The sequence below is a fragment of the Haliotis rufescens genome, unplaced genomic scaffold, assembly GCF_023055435.1.
Source record: "Haliotis rufescens isolate VD_foot unplaced genomic scaffold, xgHalRufe1.0.p SCAF_9, whole genome shotgun sequence".
Lineage (NCBI taxonomy): Eukaryota > Metazoa > Mollusca > Gastropoda > Lepetellida > Haliotidae > Haliotis > Haliotis rufescens.
Window position 1 is genome coordinate 48,048,872 of NW_025964383.1, and position 23,270 is coordinate 48,072,141.

A 23,270-nucleotide genomic window follows, 5' to 3' on the forward strand; every position below is an offset into this window, starting at 1 on the left:
TGTCACCATCACAAGCTTCAATGTCACAGTCACTAGCTTCAATGTCACCAACACTAGCTTCAATGTCACCATCACAAGCTTCAATGTCACCATCACTAACTTCAATATCACCATCACTAGCTTCAATGTCACCATCACAAGCTTCAATGTCACCATCACTAGCTTCAATGTCACCATCACTAGCTTCAATGTCACCATCACTAGCTTTAATGTCACCAACAGTAGCTTTAATGTCACCATCACTAGCTTCAATGTCACCATCACTATCTTCAATGTCACCATCACTAGCTTTAATGTCACCATCAGTAGCTTTAATGTCACCACACTAGTTTCAATGTCACCATCACTAGCTTCAATGTCACCATCACTAACTTCAATGTCACCATCACTAGCTTCAATGTCACCATCACTAGCTTCAATGTCACCATCAGTGGCTTTAATGTCACCAACACTAGCTTCAATGTCACCATCATTAGCTTCAATGTCACCATCACTAGCTTCAATGTTACCATCAGTAGCTTTAATGTCACCATCACTAGCTTCAATGTCACCATCACTAGCTTCAATGTCACCATCAGTAGCTTTAATGTCACCAACACTAGCTTCAATGTCACCATCACTTGCTTCAATGTCACCATCACTAGCTTCAATGTCACCATCACTAGCTTCAATGTCACCATCACTAGCTTTAATGTCACCATCACTAGCTTCAATGTCACCATCACTAGCTTTAATGTCACCAACACTAGCTTCAATGTCACCATCACTAGCTTCAATGTCACCATCACTAGCTTCAATGTCACCATCACTAGCTTCAACGTCACCATCAGTAGCTTTAATGTCACCAACACTAGCTTCAATGTCACCATCATTAGCTTCAATGTCACCATCACTAGCTTCAATGTCACCATCAGTAGCTTTAATGTCACCATCACTAGCTTCAATGTCACCATCACTAGCTTCAATGTCACCATCAGTAGCTTTAATGTCACCAACACTAGCTTCAATGTCACCATCACTAGCGTCAATGTCACCATCACTAGCTTCAATGTCACCATCAGTAGCTTTAATGTCACCATCACTAGCTTCAATGTCACCATCACTATCTTCAATGTCACCATCACTATCTTCAATGTCACAGTCACTAGCTTCAATGTCACCATCACTATCTTCAATGTCACCATCACTAGCTTCAATGTCAGCATCACAAGCTTCAATGTCACCATCACTAGCTTCAATGTCACCATCACTAGCTTCAATGTCATTATCACTAGCTTCAATGTCACCATCAATATCTTCAATGTCACCATCACTAGCTTTAATGTCACCATCACTAGCTTCAATGTCACCATCACTATCTTCAATGTCACCATCACTAGCTTTAATGTCAACGTCACTAGCTTTAATGTCAACGTCACTAGCTTCAATGTCAGCGTCGGTAGCTTCAAAGTCACCATCACTAGCTTCAATGTCACCATCACTAACTTTAATGTCACATTCACTAGCTTTAATGTCACCATCAAAAGGTTCAATGTCGACGTCACTAGTTTCAATGGCACCAGCACTCTAGCATCAATGTGACCAGCACTTCTATCATTGTCATCATCACTAGCATCAATGTCATCATCACTACATCACTGTCATCATCACTACCATCAATGTCACAAGCACCACCATCAATGTCATAACTAGCTTCAATGTCACCGTCACTAGCTTCTACGTCACAGTCACTAGCTTCAATGTCACCATCACTAGCTTCTACGTCACAGTCACTAGCGTCTACGTTACAGTCACTAGCTTCAATGTCACCGTAACTAGCTTCAACGTCACCGTCACTAGCTTCTACGTCACAGTCACTATCTTCAATGTCACCATCACTAGCTTCAATGTCACCATCACAAGCTTCAATGTCACCATCACTAGCTTCAATGTCACCATCACTAGCTTCAATTTCACCATCACTATCTTCAATGTCACAGTCACTAGCTTCAATGTCATTATCACTAGCTTCAATGTCACCATCACTATCTTCAATGTCACCATCACTAGCTTTAATGTCACCATCACTAGCTTCAATGTCACCATCACTATCTTCAATGTCACCATCACTAGCTTTAATGTCAACGTCACTAGCTTTAATGTCAACGTCACTAGCTTCAATGTCAGCGTCGGTAGCTTCAATGTCACCATCACTAGCTTCAATGTCACCATCACTAACTTTAATGTCACATTCACTAGCTTTAATGTCACCATCAAAAGGTTCAATGTCGACGTCACTAGTTTCAATGGCACCAGCACTCTAGCATCAATGTGACCAGCACTTCTATCATTGTGATCATCACTAGCATCAATGTCATCATCACTACATCACTGTCATCATCACTACCATCAATGTCACAAGCACCACCATCAATGTCATAACTAGCTTCAATGTCACCGTCACTAGCTTCTACGTCACAGTCACTAGCTTCAATGTCACCATCACTAGCTTCTACGTCACAGTCACTAGCTTCTACGTTACAGTCACTAGCTTCAATGTCACCGTAACTAGCTTCAACGTCACCATCACTAGCTTCTACGTCACAGTCACTAGCTTCAATGTCACCATCACTAGGTTCTACGTCACAGTCACTAGCTTCAATGTCAACGTCACTAGCTTCAATGTCACCAGCACTAGCTTCTACGTCACAGTCACTAGCTTCTACGTCACAGTCACTAGCTTCAATGTCACCGTCACTAGCTTCAATGTCACCATCACTAGGTTCTACGTCACAGTCACTAGCTTCAATGTCACCATCACTAGCTTCAATGTCACCATCACTAGCTTCAATGTCACCATCACTAGCTTCAATGTCACCATCAGTAGCTTTAATGTCACCAACACTAGCTTCAATGTCACCATCACTTGCTTCAATGTCACCATCACTAGCTTCAATGTCACCATCACTAGCTTCAATGTCACCATCACTAGCTTTAATGTCACCATCACTAGCTTCAATGTCACCATCACTAGCTTTAATGTCACCAACACTAGCTTCAATGTCACCATCACTAGCTTCAATGTCACCATCACTAGCTTCAATGTCACCATCACTAGCTTCAATGTCACCATCAGTAGCTTTAATGTCACCAACACTAGCTTCAATGTCACCATCATTAGCTTCAATGTCACCATCACTAGCTTCAATGTCACCATCAGTAGCTTTAATGTCACCATCACTAGCTTCAATGTCACCATCACTAGCTTCAATGTCACCATCAGTAGCTTTAATGTCACCAACACTAGCTTCAATGTCACCATCACTAGCGTCAATGTCACCATCACTAGCTTCAATGTCACCATCAGTAGCTTTAATGTCACCATCACTAGCTTCAATGTCACCATCACTATCTTCAATGTCACCATCACTATCTTCAATGTCACAGTCACTAGCTTCAATGTCACCATCACTATCTTCAATGTCACCATCACTTGCTTCAATGTCAGCATCACAAGCTTCAATGTCACCATCACTAGCTTCAATGTCACCATCACTAGCTTCAATGTCATTATCACTAGCTTCAATGTCACCATCAATATCTTCAATGTCACCATCACTAGCTTTAATGTCACCATCACTAGCTTCAATGTCACCATCACTATCTTCAATGTCACCATCACTAGCTTTAATGTCAACGTCACTAGCTTTAATGTCAACGTCACTAGCTTCAATGTCAGCGTCGGTAGCTTCAAAGTCACCATCACTAGCTTCAATGTCACCATCACTAACTTTAATGTCACATTCACTAGCTTTAATGTCACCATCAAAAGGTTCAATGTCGACGTCACTAGTTTCAATGGCACCAGCACTCTAGCATCAATGTGACCAGCACTTCTATCATTGTCATCATCACTAGCATCAATGTCATCATCACTACATCACTGTCATCATCACTACCATCAATGTCACAAGCACCACCATCAATGTCATAACTAGCTTCAATGTCACCGTCACTAGCTTCTACGTCACAGTCACTAGCTTCAATGTCACCATCACTAGCTTCTACGTCACAGTCACTAGCGTCTACGTTACAGTCACTAGCTTCAATGTCACCGTAACTAGCTTCAACGTCACCGTCACTAGCTTCTACGTCACAGTCACTATCTTCAATGTCACCATCACTAGCTTCAATGTCACCATCACAAGCTTCAATGTCACCATCACTAGCTTCAATGTCACCATCACTAGCTTCAATTTCACCATCACTATCTTCAATGTCACAGTCACTAGCTTCAATGTCATTATCACTAGCTTCAATGTCACCATCACTATCTTCAATGTCACCATCACTAGCTTTAATGTCACCATCACTAGCTTCAATGTCACCATCACTATCTTCAATGTCACCATCACTAGCTTTAATGTCAACGTCACTAGCTTTAATGTCAACGTCACTAGCTTCAATGTCAGCGTCGGTAGCTTCAATGTCACCATCACTAGCTTCAATGTCACCATCACTAACTTTAATGTCACATTCACTAGCTTTAATGTCACCATCAAAAGGTTCAATGTCGACGTCACTAGTTTCAATGGCACCAGCACTCTAGCATCAATGTGACCAGCACTTCTATCATTGTGATCATCACTAGCATCAATGTCATCATCACTACATCACTGTCATCATCACTACCATCAATGTCACAAGCACCACCATCAATGTCATAACTAGCTTCAATGTCACCGTCACTAGCTTCTACGTCACAGTCACTAGCTTCAATGTCACCATCACTAGCTTCTACGTCACAGTCACTAGCTTCTACGTTACAGTCACTAGCTTCAATGTCACCGTAACTAGCTTCAACGTCACCATCACTAGCTTCTACGTCACAGTCACTAGCTTCAATGTCACCATCACTAGGTTCTACGTCACAGTCACTAGCTTCAATGTCAACGTCACTAGCTTCAATGTCACCAGCACTAGCTTCTACGTCACAGTCACTAGCTTCTACGTCACAGTCACTAGCTTCAATGTCACCGTCACTAGCTTCAATGTCACCATCACTAGGTTCTACGTCACAGTCACTAGCTTCAATGTCACCATCACTAGCTTCAATGTCACCATCACTAGCTTCTACGTCAAAGTCACTAGCTTCTACGTCACAGTCACTAGCTTCAATGTCACCATCACTAGCTTCTACGTCACAGTCACTAGCTTCTACGTCACCGTCACTAGCTTCAATGTCACCGTCACTAGCTTCAATGTCACCGTCACTAGCTTCAATGTCACCGTCACTAGCAACAATGTCACCATCAGTAGCTTCAATGACACCGTCACTAGCTTCAATGTCACCGTCATTTCCATCAATGTCACCGTCACTAGCTTCAATGTCAGCCACAAGCTTCTATTGCACCATCACTAGCTTCAACGTCATTATCACTAGATTCAATGTCACAATCACTAGCTTCAACGTCATTATCACTAGATTTAATGTTATCATCACTAACTTAATGTCACCAATACTCGCTTTTTGTCACCAGAACTGGCTTCAATGTCACCGTAACTAACATCAATATCAAATTCATTAGTTTCAATGTCCCCGTCACTAGCCTCAATGTCAATCACTTCTTTCAATATCACAATCACCAGCATCAATGTCACCTTCACTAACTTTAATGGTACCAATACTAGCTTCAATGTCACCAATAATAGCTTCAGTGTCACCTCCACAAGGTTCAATTTCAGAGTTGCTTGCATCACTGTCACCATCACGGGCATTAAGCAGTAGCATTAATATCACCGAAACTACCATCACTGTCACCAGCACTACCATCAATTTAATCAGCACTACCATAAATGTTACCAGCACTACCATCAATGTCATCATCACTACCATCAATGTCACCAGCACTGCCATCAATGTCACCAGCACTACCATCAATGTCACCAGCACTACCATCAATGTCATCATAACTACCATCAATGTCACCAGCACTACCATCAATGTCACCAGCACTACCATCAATGTCATCATCACTACCATCAATGTCACCAGCACTGCCATCAATGTCACCAGCACTGCCATCAATGTCACCAGCACTACCATCAATGTATTCAGCACTACCATCAATGTTACCAGCACTACCATCAATTTCACCAGTACTACCATCAATGTCATCATCACTAGCATCAATGTCACAGCCACTAGCATCAATGTCACCACCACTACCATCAATGTCACCAGCATTAGCCTTATATCACCGTCACTACCATCAATATCACCAGCACTACCATCAATGTATTCAGCACTACCATAAATGTTACCAACACTACCATCAATGTCACCAGCACTACCATCAATGTCATCATCACTACCATCAATGTCACCAGCACTACCATCAATGTCACCAGCGCTGCCATCAATGTCACCAGCACTACCATCAATGTCTTCAGCACTACCATCAATGTTACCAGCACTACCATCAATTTCACCAGTACTACCATCAATGTCATCATCACTACCATCAATGTCATCATCACCAGCATCAATGTCACCAGTACTACCATCAATGTCATCATCACTACCATCAATGTCACAGCCACTAGCATCAATGTCACCACCACTACCATCAATGTCACCAGCAGTAGCATTAATATCACCGTCACTACCATCAATGTCACCAGCACTACCATCAATGTATTCAGCACTACTATAAATGTCACCAGCACTACCATCAATGTCATCATCACTACCATCAATGTCACCAGCACTACCATCAATGTCATCATCACTACCATCAATGTCATCATCACTAGCATCAATGTCACAGCCACTAGCATCAATGTCACCACCACTACCATCAATGTCACCAGCAGTAGCATTAATATCATCGTCACTACCATCAATGTCACAAGCACTACCATCAATTTCACCAGTACTACCATCAATGTCATCATCACTAGCATCAATGTCACAGCCACTAGCATCAATGTCACCACCACTACCATCAATGTCACCAGCATTAGCCTTATATCACCGTCACTACCATCAATGTCACCAGCACTACCATCAATGTATTCAGCACTACCATAAATGTTACCAGCACTACCATCAATGTCACCAGCACTACCATCAATGTCATCATCACTACCATCAATGTCACCAGCACTACCATCAATGTCACCAGCACTGCCATCAATGTCACCAGCACTACCATCAATGTCTTCAGCACTACCATCAATGTTACCAGCACTACCATCAATTTCACCAGTACTACCATCAATGTCATCATCACTTCCATCAATGTCATCATCACTAGCATCAATGTCACCAGTACTACCATCAATGTCATCATCACTACCATCAATGTCACAGCCACTAGCATCAATGTCACCACCACTACCATCAATGTCACCAGCAGTAGCATCAATGTATTCAGCACTACCATAAATGTTACCAGCACTACCATCAATGTCACCAGCACTACCATCAATGTCATCATCACTACCATCAATGTCACCAGCACTTCCATCAATGTCATCATCACTACCATCAATGTCATCATCACTAGCATCAATGTCACAGCCACTAGCATCAATGTCACCACCACTACCATCAATGTCACCAGCAGTAGCATTAATATCATCGTCACTACCATCAATGTCACCAGCACTACCATCAATGTATTCAGCACTACCATAAATGTTACCAGCACTACCATCAATGTCACCACCACTACCATCAATGTCATCATCACTACCATCAATGTCACCAGCACTGCCATCAATGTCACCAGCACTGCCATCAATGTGACCAGTACTACCATCAATGTCATCATCACTACCATCAATGTCACCAACACTACCATAAATGTGACCAGCACTACCATCAATGTCACCAGCACTACCATCAATGTCACCAGCACTACCATCAATGTCATCATCACTACCATCAATGTCACCAGCACTACCATCAATGTCACCAGCACTACCATCAATGTCATCATCACTACCATCAATGTCACCAGCACTACCATCAATGTCACCAGCACTGCCATCAATGTCACCAGCACTACCATCAATGTCACCAGCACTACCATCAATGTCATCTTCACTACCATCAATGTCACCAGCACTACCATCAATGTCATCAGCACTGCCATCAATGTCACCATCACTACCATCAATGTATTCAGCACTACCATCAATGTTACCAGCACTACCATCAATTTCACCAGTACTACCATCAATGTCATCATCACTACCATCAATGTCATCATCACTAGCATCAATGTCACAGCCACTAGCATCAATGTCACCACCACTACCATCAATGTCACCAGCGGTAGCATTAATATCACCGTCACTACCATCAATGTCACCAGCACTACCATCAATGTATTCAGCACTACCATAAATGTTACCAGCACTACCATCAATGTCACTAGCACTACCATCAATGTCATCACTACCATCAATGTCACCAGCACTACCATCAATGTCACCAGCACTGCCATCAATGTCACCAGTACTACCATCAATGTCATCATCACTACCATCAATGTCACCAACACTACCATAAATGTTACCAGCACTACCATCAATGTCATCATCACTACCATCAATGTCACCAGCACTGCCATAAATGTTACCAGCACTACCATCAATGTCACCAGCACTACCATCAATGTCACCAGCACTACCATCAATGTCACCATCACTACCATCAATGTCACCAGCACTACCATCAATGTCACCAGCACTGCCATCAATGTCACCAGCACTACCATCAATGTATTCAGCACTACCATCAATGTTACCAGCACTACCATCAATTTCACCAGTACTACCATCAATGTCATCATCACTACCATCAATGTCATCATCACTAGCATCAATGTCACCACCACTAGCTTCAATGTCACCATCATTAGCTTTAATGTCACCATCACTAACAATAATGTCACCATCACCAGCTTCAATGTCACCAGCACTACCATCAATGTCATCATCACTACCATCAATGTCACCAGCACTACCATCAATGTTACCAGCACTACCATCAATGTCACCAGCACTACTATCAATGTCACAAGCACTACCATCAATGTCATCATCACTACCATCAATGTCACCAGCACAAACATCAATGTCACCAGCACTACCATCAATTTCACCAGCACCACCATCAATGTCATCATCACTACCATCAATGTCACCAGCACTACCATCAATGTCACCAGCACTACCATCAATGTCATCATCACTACCATCAATGTCACCAGCACTACCATCAATGTCACCAGCACTGCCATCAATGTCACCAGCACTACCATCAATGTATTCAGCACTACCATCAATGTTACCAGCACTACCATCAATTTCACCAGTACTACCATCAATGTCATCATCACTACCATCAATGTCATCATCACTAGCATCAATGTCACCACCACTAGCTTCAATGTCACCATCATTAGCTTTAATGTCACCATCACTTGCGTCAATGTCACCATCACCAGCTTCAATGTCACCAGCACTACCATCAATGTCATCATCACTACCATCAATGTCACCAGCACTACCATCAATGTTACCAGCACTACCATCAATGTCACAAGCACTACCATCAATGTCACAAGCACTACCATCAATGTCATCATCACTACCATCAATGTCACCAGCACAAACATCAATGTCACCAGCACTACCATCAATTTCACCAGCAGTAGCATCAATGTATTCAGCACTACCATAAATGTTACCAGCACTACCATCAATGTCACCAGCACTACCATCAATGTCACCAGCACTACCATCAATGTCATCATCACTACCATCAATGTCACCAGCACTTCCATCAATGTCATCATCACTACCATCAATGTCATCATCACTAGCATCAATGTCACAGCCACTAGCATCAATGTCACCACCACTACCATCAATGTCACCAGCAGTAGCATTAATATCATCGTCACTACCATCAATGTCACCAGCACTACCATCAATGTATTCAGCACTACCATAAATGTTACCAGCACTACCATCAATGTCACCACCACTACCATCAATGTCATCATCACTACCATCAATGTCACCAGCACTGCCATCAATGTCACCAGCACTGCCATCAATGTGACCAGTACTACCATCAATGTCATCATCACTACCATCAATGTCACCAACACTACCATAAATGTGACCAGCACTACCATCAATGTCACCAGCACTACCATCAATGTCACCAGCACTACCATCAATGTCATCATCACTACCATCAATGTCACCAGCACTACCATCAATGTCACCAGCACTACCATCAATGTCATCATCACTACCATCAATGTCACCAGCACTACCATCAATGTCACCAGCACTGCCATCAATGTCACCAGCACTACCATCAATGTCACCAGCACTACCATCAATGTCATCTTCACTACCATCAATGTCACCAGCACTACCATCAATGTCATCAGCACTGCCATCAATGTCACCATCACTACCATCAATGTATTCAGCACTACCATCAATGTTACCAGCACTACCATCAATTTCACCAGTACTACCATCAATGTCATCATCACTACCATCAATGTCATCATCACTAGCATCAATGTCACAGCCACTAGCATCAATGTCACCACCACTACCATCAATGTCACCAGCGGTAGCATTAATATCACCGTCACTACCATCAATGTCACCAGCACTACCATCAATGTATTCAGCACTACCATAAATGTTACCAGCACTACCATCAATGTCACCAGCACTAGCTTCAATGTCACCATCATTAGCTTTAATGTCACCATCACTAACAATAATGTCACCGTCACTTGCTTCAATGTGACAGTAACTAGCATGAATGTCACCATCGCTAGCTTCTATGTCACCGTCACAAGGTTCAATGTCACCGTCACTAGCTTTAATGTCAATCATTGCCTTCCATGTCACCGTCACTTGCGTCAATGTCACCATCAGTAGCTTTAATGTCAACGTCACTAGCTTCAATGTCACCATCGCTAACTTCAATGTCACCATCACTAGCTTTAATGGCACCAGCACTACCATCAATGTCACCAGCACTACCATCACTGTCACCAGCACTACCATCAATGTCATCACTACCATCAATGTCACCAGCACTACCATCAATGTCACCAGCACTGCCATCAATGTCACCAGTACTACCATCAATGTCATCATCACTACCATCAATGTCACCAACACTGCCATAAATGTTACCAGCACTACCATCAATGTCACCAGCACTACCATCAATGTCACCAGCACTACCATCAATGTCACCATCACTACCATCAATGTCACCAGCACTACCATCAATGTCACCAGCACTGCCATCAATGTCACCAGCACTACCATCAATGTATTCAGCACTACCATCAATGTTACCAGCACTACCATCAATTTCACCAGTACTACCATCAATGTCATCATCACTACCATCAATGTCATCATCACTAGCATCAATGTCACCACCACTAGCTTCAATGTCACCATCATTAGCTTTAATGTCACCATCACTAACAATAATGTCACCATCACCAGCTTCAATGTCACCAGCACTACCATCAATGTCATCATCACTACCATCAATGTCACCAGCACTACCATCAATGTTACCAGCACTACCATCAATGTCACCAGCACTACTATCAATGTCACAAGCACTACCATCAATGTCATCATCACTACCATCAATGTCACCAGCACAAACATCAATGTCACCAGCACTACCATCAATTTCACCAGCACCACCATCAATGTCATCATCACTACCATCAATGTCACCAGCACTACCATCAATGTCACCAGCACTACCATCAATGTCATCATCACTACCATCAATGTCACCAGCACTACCATCAATGTCACCAGCACTGCCATCAATGTCACCAGCACTACCATCAATGTATTCAGCACTACCATCAATGTTACCAGCACTACCATCAATTTCACCAGTACTACCATCAATGTCATCATCACTACCATCAATGTCATCATCACTAGCATCAATGTCACCACCACTAGCTTCAATGTCACCATCATTAGCTTTAATGTCACCATCACTTGCGTCAATGTCACCATCACCAGCTTCAATGTCACCAGCACTACCATCAATGTCATCATCACTACCATCAATGTCACCAGCACTACCATCAATGTTACCAGCACTACCATCAATGTCACAAGCACTACCATCAATGTCACAAGCACTACCATCAATGTCATCATCACTACCATCAATGTCACCAGCACAAACATCAATGTCACCAGCACTACCATCAATTTCACCAGCACCACCATCAATGTCACCAGAACTAGCATCAATGTCACCAGCACTACCATCAATGTCACCAGCACTACCATCAATGTCACAGTCACTAGCGTCAATGTCACCACCACTAGCTTCAATGTCACCAGCACTACCATCAATGTCACCAGCACTAGCTTCTACGTCACAGTCACTAGCTTCTACGTCACAGTCACTAGCTTCAATGTCACCGTCACTAGCTTCAATGTCACCATCACTAGGTTCTACGTCACAGTCACTAGCTTCAATGTCACCATCACTAGCTTCAATGTCACCATCACTAGCTTCTACGTCAAAGTCACTAGCTTCTACGTCACAGTCACTAGCTTCAATGTCACCATCACTAGCTTCTACGTCACAGTCACTAGCTTCTACGTCACCGTCACTAGCTTCAATGTCACCGTCACTAGCTTCAATGTCACCGTCACTAGCTTCAATGTCACCGTCACTAGCAACAATGTCACCATCAGTAGCTTCAATGACACCGTCACTAGCTTCAATGTCACCGTCATTTCCATCAATGTCACCGTCACTAGCTTCAATGTCAGCCACAAGCTTCTATTGCACCATCACTAGCTTCAACGTCATTATCACTAGATTCAATGTCACAATCACTAGCTTCAACGTCATTATCACTAGATTTAATGTTATCATCACTAACTTAATGTCACCAATACTCGCTTTTTGTCACCAGAACTGGCTTCAATGTCACCGTAACTAACATCAATATCAAATTCATTAGTTTCAATGTCCCCGTCACTAGCCTCAATGTCAATCACTTCTTTCAATATCACAATCACCAGCATCAATGTCACCTTCACTAACTTTAATGGTACCAATACTAGCTTCAATGTCACCAATAATAGCTTCAGTGTCACCTCCACAAGGTTCAATTTCAGAGTTGCTTGCATCACTGTCACCATCACGGGCATTAAGCAGTAGCATTAATATCACCGAAACTACCATCACTGTCACCAGCACTACCATCAATTTAATCAGCACTACCATAAATGTTACCAGCACTACCATCAATGTCATCATCACTACCATCAATGTCACCAGCACTGCCATCAATGTCACCAGCACTACCATCAATGTCACCAGCACTACCATCAATGTCATCATAACTACCATCAATGTCACCAGCACTACCATCAATGTCACCAGCACTACCATCAATGTCATCATCACTACCATCAATGTCACCAGCACTGCCATCAATGTCACCAGCACTGCCATCAATGTCACCAGCACTACCATCAATGTATTCAGCACTACCATCAATGTTACCAGCACTACCATCAATTTCACCAGTACTACCATCAATGTCATCATCACTAGCATCAATGTCACAGCCACTAGCATCAATGTCACCACCACTACCATCAATGTCACCAGCATTAGCCTTATATCACCGTCACTACCATCAATGTCACCAGCACTACCATCAATGTATTCAGCACTACCATAAATGTTACCAACACTACCATCAATGTCACCAGCACTACCATCAATGTCATCATCACTACCATCAATGTCACCAGCACTACCATCAATGTCACCAGCGCTGCCATCAATGTCACCAGCACTACCATCAATGTCTTCAGCACTACCATCAATGTTACCAGCACTACCATCAATTTCACCAGTACTACCATCAATGTCATCATCACTACCATCAATGTCATCATCACCAGCATCAATGTCACCAGTACTACCATCAATGTCATCATCACTACCATCAATGTCACAGCCACTAGCATCAATGTCACCACCACTACCATCAATGTCACCAGCAGTAGCATTAATATCACCGTCACTACCATCAATGTCACCAGCACTACCATCAATGTATTCAGCACTACCATAAATGTTACCAGCACTACCATCAATGTCATCATCACTACCATCAATGTCACCAGCACAAACATCAATGTCACCAGCACTACCATCAATTTCACCAGCACCACCATCAATGTCACCAGAACTAGCATCAATGTCACCAGCACTACCATCAATGTCACCAGCACTACCATCAATGTCACAGTCACTAGCGTCAATGTCACCACCACTAGCTTCAATGTCACCAGAACTAGCATCAATGTCACCAGCACTACCATCAATGTCACCAGCACCACCATCAATGTCACCAGAACTAGCATCAATGTCACCAGCACTACCATCAATGTCACCAGCACTACCATCAATGTCACAGTCACTAGCGTCAATGTCACCACCACTAGCTTCAATGTCACCAGCACTACCATCAATGTCACCAGCACTACCATCAATTTCACCAGCACTACCATCAATGTCACCAGAACTAGCATCAATGTCACCAGAACTAGCATCAATGTCACAGTCACTAGCGTCAATGTCACCACCACTAGCTTCAATGTCACCATCATTAGCTTTAATGTCACCATCACTAACAATAATGTCACCGTCACTTGCTTCAATGTGACAGTAACTAGCATGAATGTCACCATCGCTAGCTTCTATGTCACCGTCACAAGGTTCAATGTCACCGTCACTAGCTTTAATGTCAATCATTGCCTTCCATGTCACCGTCACTTGCGTCAATGTCACCATCAGTAGCTTTAATGTCAACGTCACTAGCTTCAATGTCACCATCGCTAACTTCAATGTCACCATCACTAGCTTTAATGGCACCAGCACTACCATCAATGTCACCAGCACTACCATCACTGTCACCAGCACTACCATCAATGTCATCACTACCATCAATGTCACCAGCACTACCATCAATGTCACCAGCACTGCCATCAATGTCACCAGTACTACCATCAATGTCATCATCACTACCATCAATGTCACCAACACTACCATAAATGTTACCAGCACTACCATCAATGTCATCATCACTACCATCAATGTCACCAACACTGCCATAAATGTTACCAGCACTACCATCAATGTCACCAGCACTACCATCAATGTCACCAGCACTACCATCAATGTCACCATCACTACCATCAATGTCACCAGCACTACCATCAATGTCACCAGCACTGCCATCAATGTCACCAGCACTACCATCAATGTATTCAGCACTACCATCAATGTTACCAGCACTACCATCAATTTCACCAGTACTACCATCAATGTCATCATCACTACCATCAATGTCATCATCACTAGCATCAATGTCACCACCACTAGCTTCAATGTCACCATCATTAGCTTTAATGTCACCATCACTAACAATAATGTCACCATCACCAGCTTCAATGTCACCAGCACTACCATCAATGTCATCATCACTACCATCAATGTCACCAGCACTACCATCAATGTTACCAGCACTACCATCAATGTCACCAGCACTACTATCAATGTCACAAGCACTACCATCAATGTCATCATCACTACCATCAATGTCACCAGCACAAACATCAATGTCACCAGCACTACCATCAATTTCACCAGCACCACCATCAATGTCATCATCACTACCATCAATGTCACCAGCACTACCATCAATGTCACCAGCACTACCATCAATGTCATCATCACTACCATCAATGTCACCAGCACTACCATCAATGTCACCAGCACTGCCATCAATGTCACCAGCACTACCATCAATGTATTCAGCACTACCATCAATGTTACCAGCACTACCATCAATTTCACCAGTACTACCATCAATGTCATCATCACTACCATCAATGTCATCATCACTAGCATCAATGTCACCACCACTAGCTTCAATGTCACCATCATTAGCTTTAATGTCACCATCACTTGCGTCAATGTCACCATCACCAGCTTCAATGTCACCAGCACTACCATCAATGTCATCATCACTACCATCAATGTCACCAGCACTACCATCAATGTTACCAGCACTACCATCAATGTCACAAGCACTACCATCAATGTCACAAGCACTACCATCAATGTCATCATCACTACCATCAATGTCACCAGCACAAACATCAATGTCACCAGCACTACCATCAATTTCACCAGCACCACCATCAATGTCACCAGAACTAGCATCAATGTCACCAGCACTACCATCAATGTCACCAGCACTACCATCAATGTCACAGTCACTAGCGTCAATGTCACCACCACTAGCTTCAATGTCACCAGCACTACCATCAATGTCACCAGCACTACCATCAATGTCACCAGCACTACCATCAATGTCACCAGAACTAGCATCAATGTCACAGTCACTAGCGTCAATGTCACCACCACTAGCTTCAATGTCACCATCATTAGCTTTAATGTCACCATCACTAACAATAATGTCACCGTCACTTGCTTCAATGTGACAGTAACTAGCATGAATGTCACCATCGCTAGCTTCTATGTCACCGTCACAAGGTTCAATGTCACCGTCACTAGCTTTAATGTCAATCATTGCCTTCCATGTCACCGTCACTTGCGTCAATGTCACCATCAGTAGCTTTAATGTCAACGTCACTAGCTTCAATGTCACCATCGCTAACTTCAATGTCACCATCACTAGCTTTAATGGCACCAGCACTACCATCAATGTCACCAGCACTACCATCACTGTCACCAGCACTACCATCAATGTCACCAGCACTACCATCAATGTCACCAGAACTAGCATCAATTTCACCAGCACTACCATCAATGTCACCAGCACTACCATCAATGTCACCAGCACTACCATCAATGTCACCAGCACTACCATCAATGTCACCAGAACTAGCATCAATTTCACCAGCACTACCATCAATTTCACCAGCACTACCATCAATGTCATCATTTCTACCATCAATGTCATCATCACTAGCATCAATGTCACAGTCACTAGCTTCAATGTCACCATCACAAGCTTCAATGTCCCCATCACTAGCAATAATGTCACGGTCACTAGCATTAATGTCACCGTCACTTGCTTCAATGTGACAGTAACTAGCATGAATGTCACCATCACTAGCTTCTATGTCACAGTCACAAGTTTCAATATAATGTCACCGTCACTAGCTTTAATGTCACTTTCGAATTTTAGTCCTCAAGTGGTGATATATATGAGGCGACTGTTCTCGGATCAGCAACGAAGATGTCCCGCATGATATGTGTGTAGGAGTGGTTGTCTGTTACAGAACTACCTGTTGTTCCTTCACTGGCTTCAACGTCATCATCACTGGCTTCAACGTCATCATCTCTGGCTTTAACGTCATCAACTCTGGCTTCAATGTCATCAACTCTGGCTTCAATGTCATCAACTCTGGCTTCAACGTCATCATCTCTGGCTTCAATGTCATCAACTCTGGCTTCAATGTCATTATCACTGGCTTCAATGTCATCAACTCTGGCTTCAATGTCATCATCACTGGCTTCAATGTCATCAACTCTGGCTTCAATGTCGGCATTTCTGTCTGCACTCGAAAAGTAATCTGCTAAAACAAGCATTTCAGCACCACTAGTACGTTTGTGGTTCTCATTCGGCATCCCGTCGCCCAAATCTTCTCTGATGTCCCAGTACTGATGCAATACCTGGTAGTCCGTATAAGCGCCGCCCTGCTCCGATACATTATTGTGTGCAACAATGTCTGTTTTGCTTGCCCTGTAAGAACAGAAGAGATAAACAGAACAAGATGGAAAACAAACACATTTAGTGATAATTTATTTTGTATGTCAGTTTGTCTGTGGTTTAATGCCCCATTCGGCAATATTCCAATGCCGCGAACATATTTTCCTTATGTTGCTCTAATGTAGTACACGGAAACATCCACCCGTACACTGTAGACGTTTGTCCGTTCCACTGACCTTTTTGAAAACTTTTTAAACTATATCATATCGAATATTAAATAGAAACTCCATGAACATTTTAACGGTAATGTGGACGATCGACAAACAGTGCTGATTTCAATAAAATATATTCTGAGAGTATATTGATTTATTTTTCCCTTTTCCGTGTTATCAGCTTAATAATAACACTCCCAAATTAATTCTAGGAATCCATTTTCGGTGTCGGTCAAAGGTATTTACAAAATTCAACATGCTAGTTTCAAGGGTAAGGAAAAAAAGAAGAAGATATTTTCGAAAACTCAAAATTAATTTAAAACCATGCTGCCCTTGATAAGCAACTTTTCCTTTTTCTCAAATTTCCCTTTTTCGTTTTGCAACAACACAAGGCGCAATGAACAAATATTATGACGCGTAGTTTAAATAATGTGTAATTACTTTAAACCATATGTTACTGTTTTTAAAATATTTGGCGCTTGGGTGAACAATTGTGCACCATAGACAAGTAAAGATTCTTTCCTTAAAAGTCATAACAAAGCTGTAACTAGAAGTATCAATATATATATTTCAACTAAATATTAACGGTTTTAAATCATGCCAAATTGGTCACAAATCTCATGTCGTGGTTTAAAAGTTTAAAGAAGGGAAATGGGTGCAAATATACTAAACATAAATAATTGCACATCGTTATCCTACATTTATTCAACTAGAACAAATATTGACAAGCATACTTGCCTGCATACAGTGGATTATCTGATTGTTTTAACAGGGTAGTTTTGTTAAAGTATCTTTGCAAGGCGTCATCTCAGTTTCATGCAGGGCGTCAATTTAACATGATATTATATCATCATTCACGCAGATGTGTCCCCTCATCTTATTAGGGAGAAAACAGAGAGGTATTGTACCCGCACATGCGTCGCAATGATGACAAGTGGCTGTGTTTTCTTAAATATGCTCTCTCCACAAATGAGAATGATAACTGAAAAATTGGAGACACACTTTGGTTGGTTTGTTGTTTAACGCCTCACTCAGCAATTTTCCAGCTATATGGCGGCGATCTGTAAATAATCGAGTCTGGACCAGACAATCCAGTGATTGATATCATGAGCATCAACCAACGCAATTGGGATTGATGACCGTGCATCAACCAAGTCAGCGAGCCTGACCACCCGATCCCGTTAGTCGCCTTTTACGACAAGCATAGTCGCCTTTTATGACAAGCATGGGTTGCTGAAGACCTATTCTACCCCGGATCTTCACGGGTCAGACACACTTTGGAATATTTCTCGACAGATTATTGTAGTTGTCATGAAATGAGAGATATAACGTCAGTATGTTAACTGAGGAAGAAATCTGCCAAAACTATGCATCATTACTATCAACGTTTGACTTGACTATAAAACCTTAAAGACATGCATGACCATTTCATTTTTGAACAGTATTTAAAAGCTCCTTCAAACCCATTCAAAGAGCGACATATTGCTGAGTCCAGCAAATGTACCTCCAAATCCCGGTTTCAAAGAATATCCGTAGTCCTTATTACTATCAAGTAAAGAAATTCTTTATAGAAACAGAACTAATTTGACAAGTAGAATTAACATCATGTGGAGTCTCAAAATCTTCAAAGAATTACCTAGAATTTTGGCAATCTGAAAAAGGACCAAGTTCAAATCTGTCAAATCTTTTATATGTTATATTATATTCCAGCAATATCGCGGCGGAGACACCAGAAATGGGCTTCACCCATTGTACCTACATTATGTGGGGAATCGAACCCGGGCCTTCAATGTGGCGTGGAAACGCTTTAGATAACCATTAATTGAGAGAATGAAGCTTCAGTATGGAGCAATACATTGACTTATTAATCTTACCTGTCAAATATAAGGTTGAGACTTAAGTTAAACGAAGCAATATGAAACCCTTTAAGTTTAAAATGTGTCACTGATTCATCTTAGACATACCTTCCATAGAGACAATAAAAAAAATTTGACAGAAAAAATATTTATCATTAGAAGATTGAGATGGTATTCCGATTTATCAGATGCAAGACATGACTGACGATCCGGTTAAAGGCAGTTATTTTCATCATGAGGCGGTATTGTTATAGTGCGCCATTTGCTCTATTATTCCTAAGAGGAAATGTTGATATTTGATAAATATTTGGGCCATTTGCTGTTTTCTATAATTCAAACTGTTATACAGCTTTGCCTTAGTCAACAATCAGTGTCACTGTTGTAATAACAATAAGTCAGGGAAATTCAACACAAAGTCAGGCCTGTCACTCAAAGGGGCATCTGCGGTAGGAACTTCCGCACTCTAGTGGGCTACTAAATATCTATTAAACAATTCCAAGACTTTTCAACAAACGCGTAGGTCTTTCACATCTTCATAAAATGATACGGAGGAATGTCCACGATTTATCCAACGCAGTCCAACACAGAAATTGTAGATGTTCTCGTTCTGAGCTATATTCTAGATCTCTGGACGAGAACGAAATACGTTTGTCGTGATGATATGAGCAGTGTAATTGGACAAAAACATAATATGTGTTACGGCACCAATCGTTATCCTGTAGTGTACGGGATATCTGCAGTTTATAAATCGCATTTCTCACAATATATACGGCAATCGGTGATTTCAACAGTGTTTTTCTTCGTTGTGTTCGTCTTGCCTACATCTGGAATCTGGATGACAACGATCGTGTAAAAAAACCCTCGTATTGGTCAAAAATATTTTCAAAGTAGTTTTTTGTCGTTCCCGTGACATTTTTTCATTGCCAAATAGCAATGTATTCTGGCAAAGTCACACTTGTCCGATGAAGCTCCTCATGCCTAAGTAACTCGATCCGTGAAACTTGGCGGGTCCCAGTGACCCAGATCCCGGTTGATTGGCATGCCAAGTGTCATTTCCATAAGGCCATCCATATTTTTTGTTCGTGTTTTTCCCCTCAAGCCTAAACTAGCCAGAGAGCGGGCGGACGAAATAAAATATAACACTTATCAAAAAATGTCTTTCAATAATTGTGTAAGTTATTTTATGACATTTAAAAAAAACCTTTAAACACTTGGTACTAGAATCTAGTCTATGAATTAATGTATGATGTAGATCGATTCGCTTTGCTTCGGAAGCGATTTTTTAATAAACAACGGAACAAAGATAAAGTTGACTTGGTTCTTTTGTGACGGTGCAATGGTAGATCTAGTAGAATTTCTTTTATTAGATCGGTGCGCAATTTTCCACAGCGGCAGCAATATTAAGACACGAAAACATTATATTATTTCACGTCGGAATGGAAATAAAAATATTAAAATACGGACAGCCTCACAGACTTCGAAGCGATGTTCAAATAAATATGTGTTCACATTAATTCTGTCATGTGAGAAAGTGGATTTCAAGATTATTTTCATCAAGCTTATTCAGATCGCTGGCTGCACAGATCATCCTCTCTTGTAAACTACTTCGGCACGAACACACGTTTTGTATCGAAGCTCAAAGCAACAATGTTTCTCTCAGATACATTTTTTTCTCCATCCATGACGAGCATATGTCATAATGTGCCTTAACAATCCTCCCGGTCATTTGAATTCAACAATGTAATACACACGGCCTCATTCACGGCGTCATCACAAGATTCCTTCCAAATACCCACCACGTGGATCAACGTTACAACCTTGGGATGAATTAATAAATTATTTGGCACTTTTAGAAAAGCTTTTTTCGTGAATATCATTATTAAAAAATATCCTGCACGTGGTACCTTTGGATTGCACTGCGGATTTCTTTCATAACTTTCTAAAAAACTTTGTTTTCCCCGTTCTGACCACGCGATCTCCCAGCAACCACGCCCCATGAGCGCATCGATTTGCTGCTTACAACTGTCAAGAACTTTGCAATTTCGCTTGTCTTCAATATGAGCAACAAAACATTTTCATGTGAAGCCGAATTTGACGAAGAGTTGTCCGAGAAAATCAGGGAGACTTCGGTCATTTCGATTGTGACATTGGTGACTTTATCGTGGAGAAAGTTCCAATTCACGATGACATCATTCCGATTCACAACTCGAATCGACAAGATGGCGCCTCTCTTCCCGCCCTTGCAAGTGAAACAGAAACTTTGACAAATTCAGTGCCGATTCTTGGGAGTAGTGAATCAGTGTCACAGCGAGATTTCATTGTGGAACCAGATACAGCCGAATATGTATGTTCCCACTTCTTTTGTCAACCATGCGTGACACGGCACAGGCAATCGCAGTTAGGTAATGGTGCGGCCACCATGTTGCAGAAACTCGTCGATTCGAACACATTGCTTCTGGACTGAGCTAAATAAACAAAGTGTTTGGAGAGATCGCAGATACTTGGACTTGAAGAAACGGATATTAAACGTTGCAGCAGATGAAGGATTGGTGTGGACAAAACGGGAAAGGGATCCCAGATTGTATCTTAAAACTTGTGCACGAAGTGTATCCAAATACTCCGAACAAAAAATAGTGTGGATCTAATGATCAAATTCAATTTTGTGTGTGAAAATTCTGTGAAGGAAAAGGAAATTCATAATTAAAGTTGTCTTAGAGTTTTCGTTTATTGTAAGTACAATATTATCTGGATACGCCTTATGTAGGTCAAAACATCAAGTACATTTCGTTACTTATTTACCAGTTGCTTATGTGCATTGTTATGTTGATACACGTTCATATTCATCTATTGTAGTCAAGCTGAGAAATATTGGCCTAACTTCTGGCGCTTCAAATTAGGCCCCTTCCTAAACACTGGTTGAAAAATCTGTGTAATAATTTTATAAGTTTTATAAATATAATCTGATTAGTGTGTGGCACAGATCTAACTGTTGAATGCAAATTACCAAAACTAAACAAATATTTGTAATTTTCACACTGAACTGAAAGAATCGTGTCGTCAATTTCGTGTTTAAGTATCGTTACTGTTACATTAACCGAAACCGATGTTCTGCTGCCTTCCTGCCGTAAAAAATATACAACACAATGCACTTTGCCCACAATTACATTGAATCTGTTATATGAACACATGACCAAGTGCTTTGCTATTTATAGCGCAACCGTAAATAAGCTCCGCCCACAGTAATTGATGCAGACGCAAAACACGATCGATTTGATTTTTTATGATAAAACTACAGAAAATGTATTGACTTATATCCAGATGTGGAGTCATTTGTTGTATCC

At 41.7% G+C, this 23,270-nt stretch overlaps 2 protein-coding genes across 2 annotated transcripts in view; both read right to left on the bottom strand.

Annotated features, from left to right (window-relative positions):
* Positions 1 to 16,796, bottom strand: part of LOC125377389 (dentin sialophosphoprotein-like) — a 31,949-nt gene extending 15,153 nt beyond the window's left edge. Inside the window, exons 1-10 of the mRNA XM_048390457.1 lie at positions 16,490 to 16,796; positions 14,626 to 14,772; positions 12,595 to 12,708; positions 12,364 to 12,498; positions 5,101 to 5,214; positions 4,672 to 4,920; positions 3,939 to 4,166; positions 3,656 to 3,769; positions 2,387 to 2,635; positions 1,654 to 1,881 (exon numbers count right to left, since the gene is read on the bottom strand). Of these exons, the coding sequence (XP_048246414.1) occupies positions 1,654 to 1,881; positions 2,387 to 2,635; positions 3,656 to 3,769; positions 3,939 to 4,166; positions 4,672 to 4,920; positions 5,101 to 5,214; positions 12,364 to 12,498; positions 12,595 to 12,708; positions 14,626 to 14,772; positions 16,490 to 16,796 (1,885 nt within the window). The remainder of the gene's footprint in view (positions 1 to 1,653; positions 1,882 to 2,386; positions 2,636 to 3,655; positions 3,770 to 3,938; positions 4,167 to 4,671; positions 4,921 to 5,100; positions 5,215 to 12,363; positions 12,499 to 12,594; positions 12,709 to 14,625; positions 14,773 to 16,489) is intronic.
* Positions 16,797 to 17,069: 273 nt separating this feature from the next.
* LOC124117523 (cell death abnormality protein 1-like) overlaps positions 17,070 to 23,270 on the bottom strand; it is a 28,225-nt gene continuing 22,024 nt past the window's right edge. Inside the window, exon 5 of the mRNA XM_046479452.2 lies at positions 17,070 to 17,894. Coding sequence (XP_046335408.2) covers positions 17,333 to 17,894 — 562 coding nt within the window. The 3' untranslated portion in view covers positions 17,070 to 17,332. The remainder of the gene's footprint in view (positions 17,895 to 23,270) is intronic.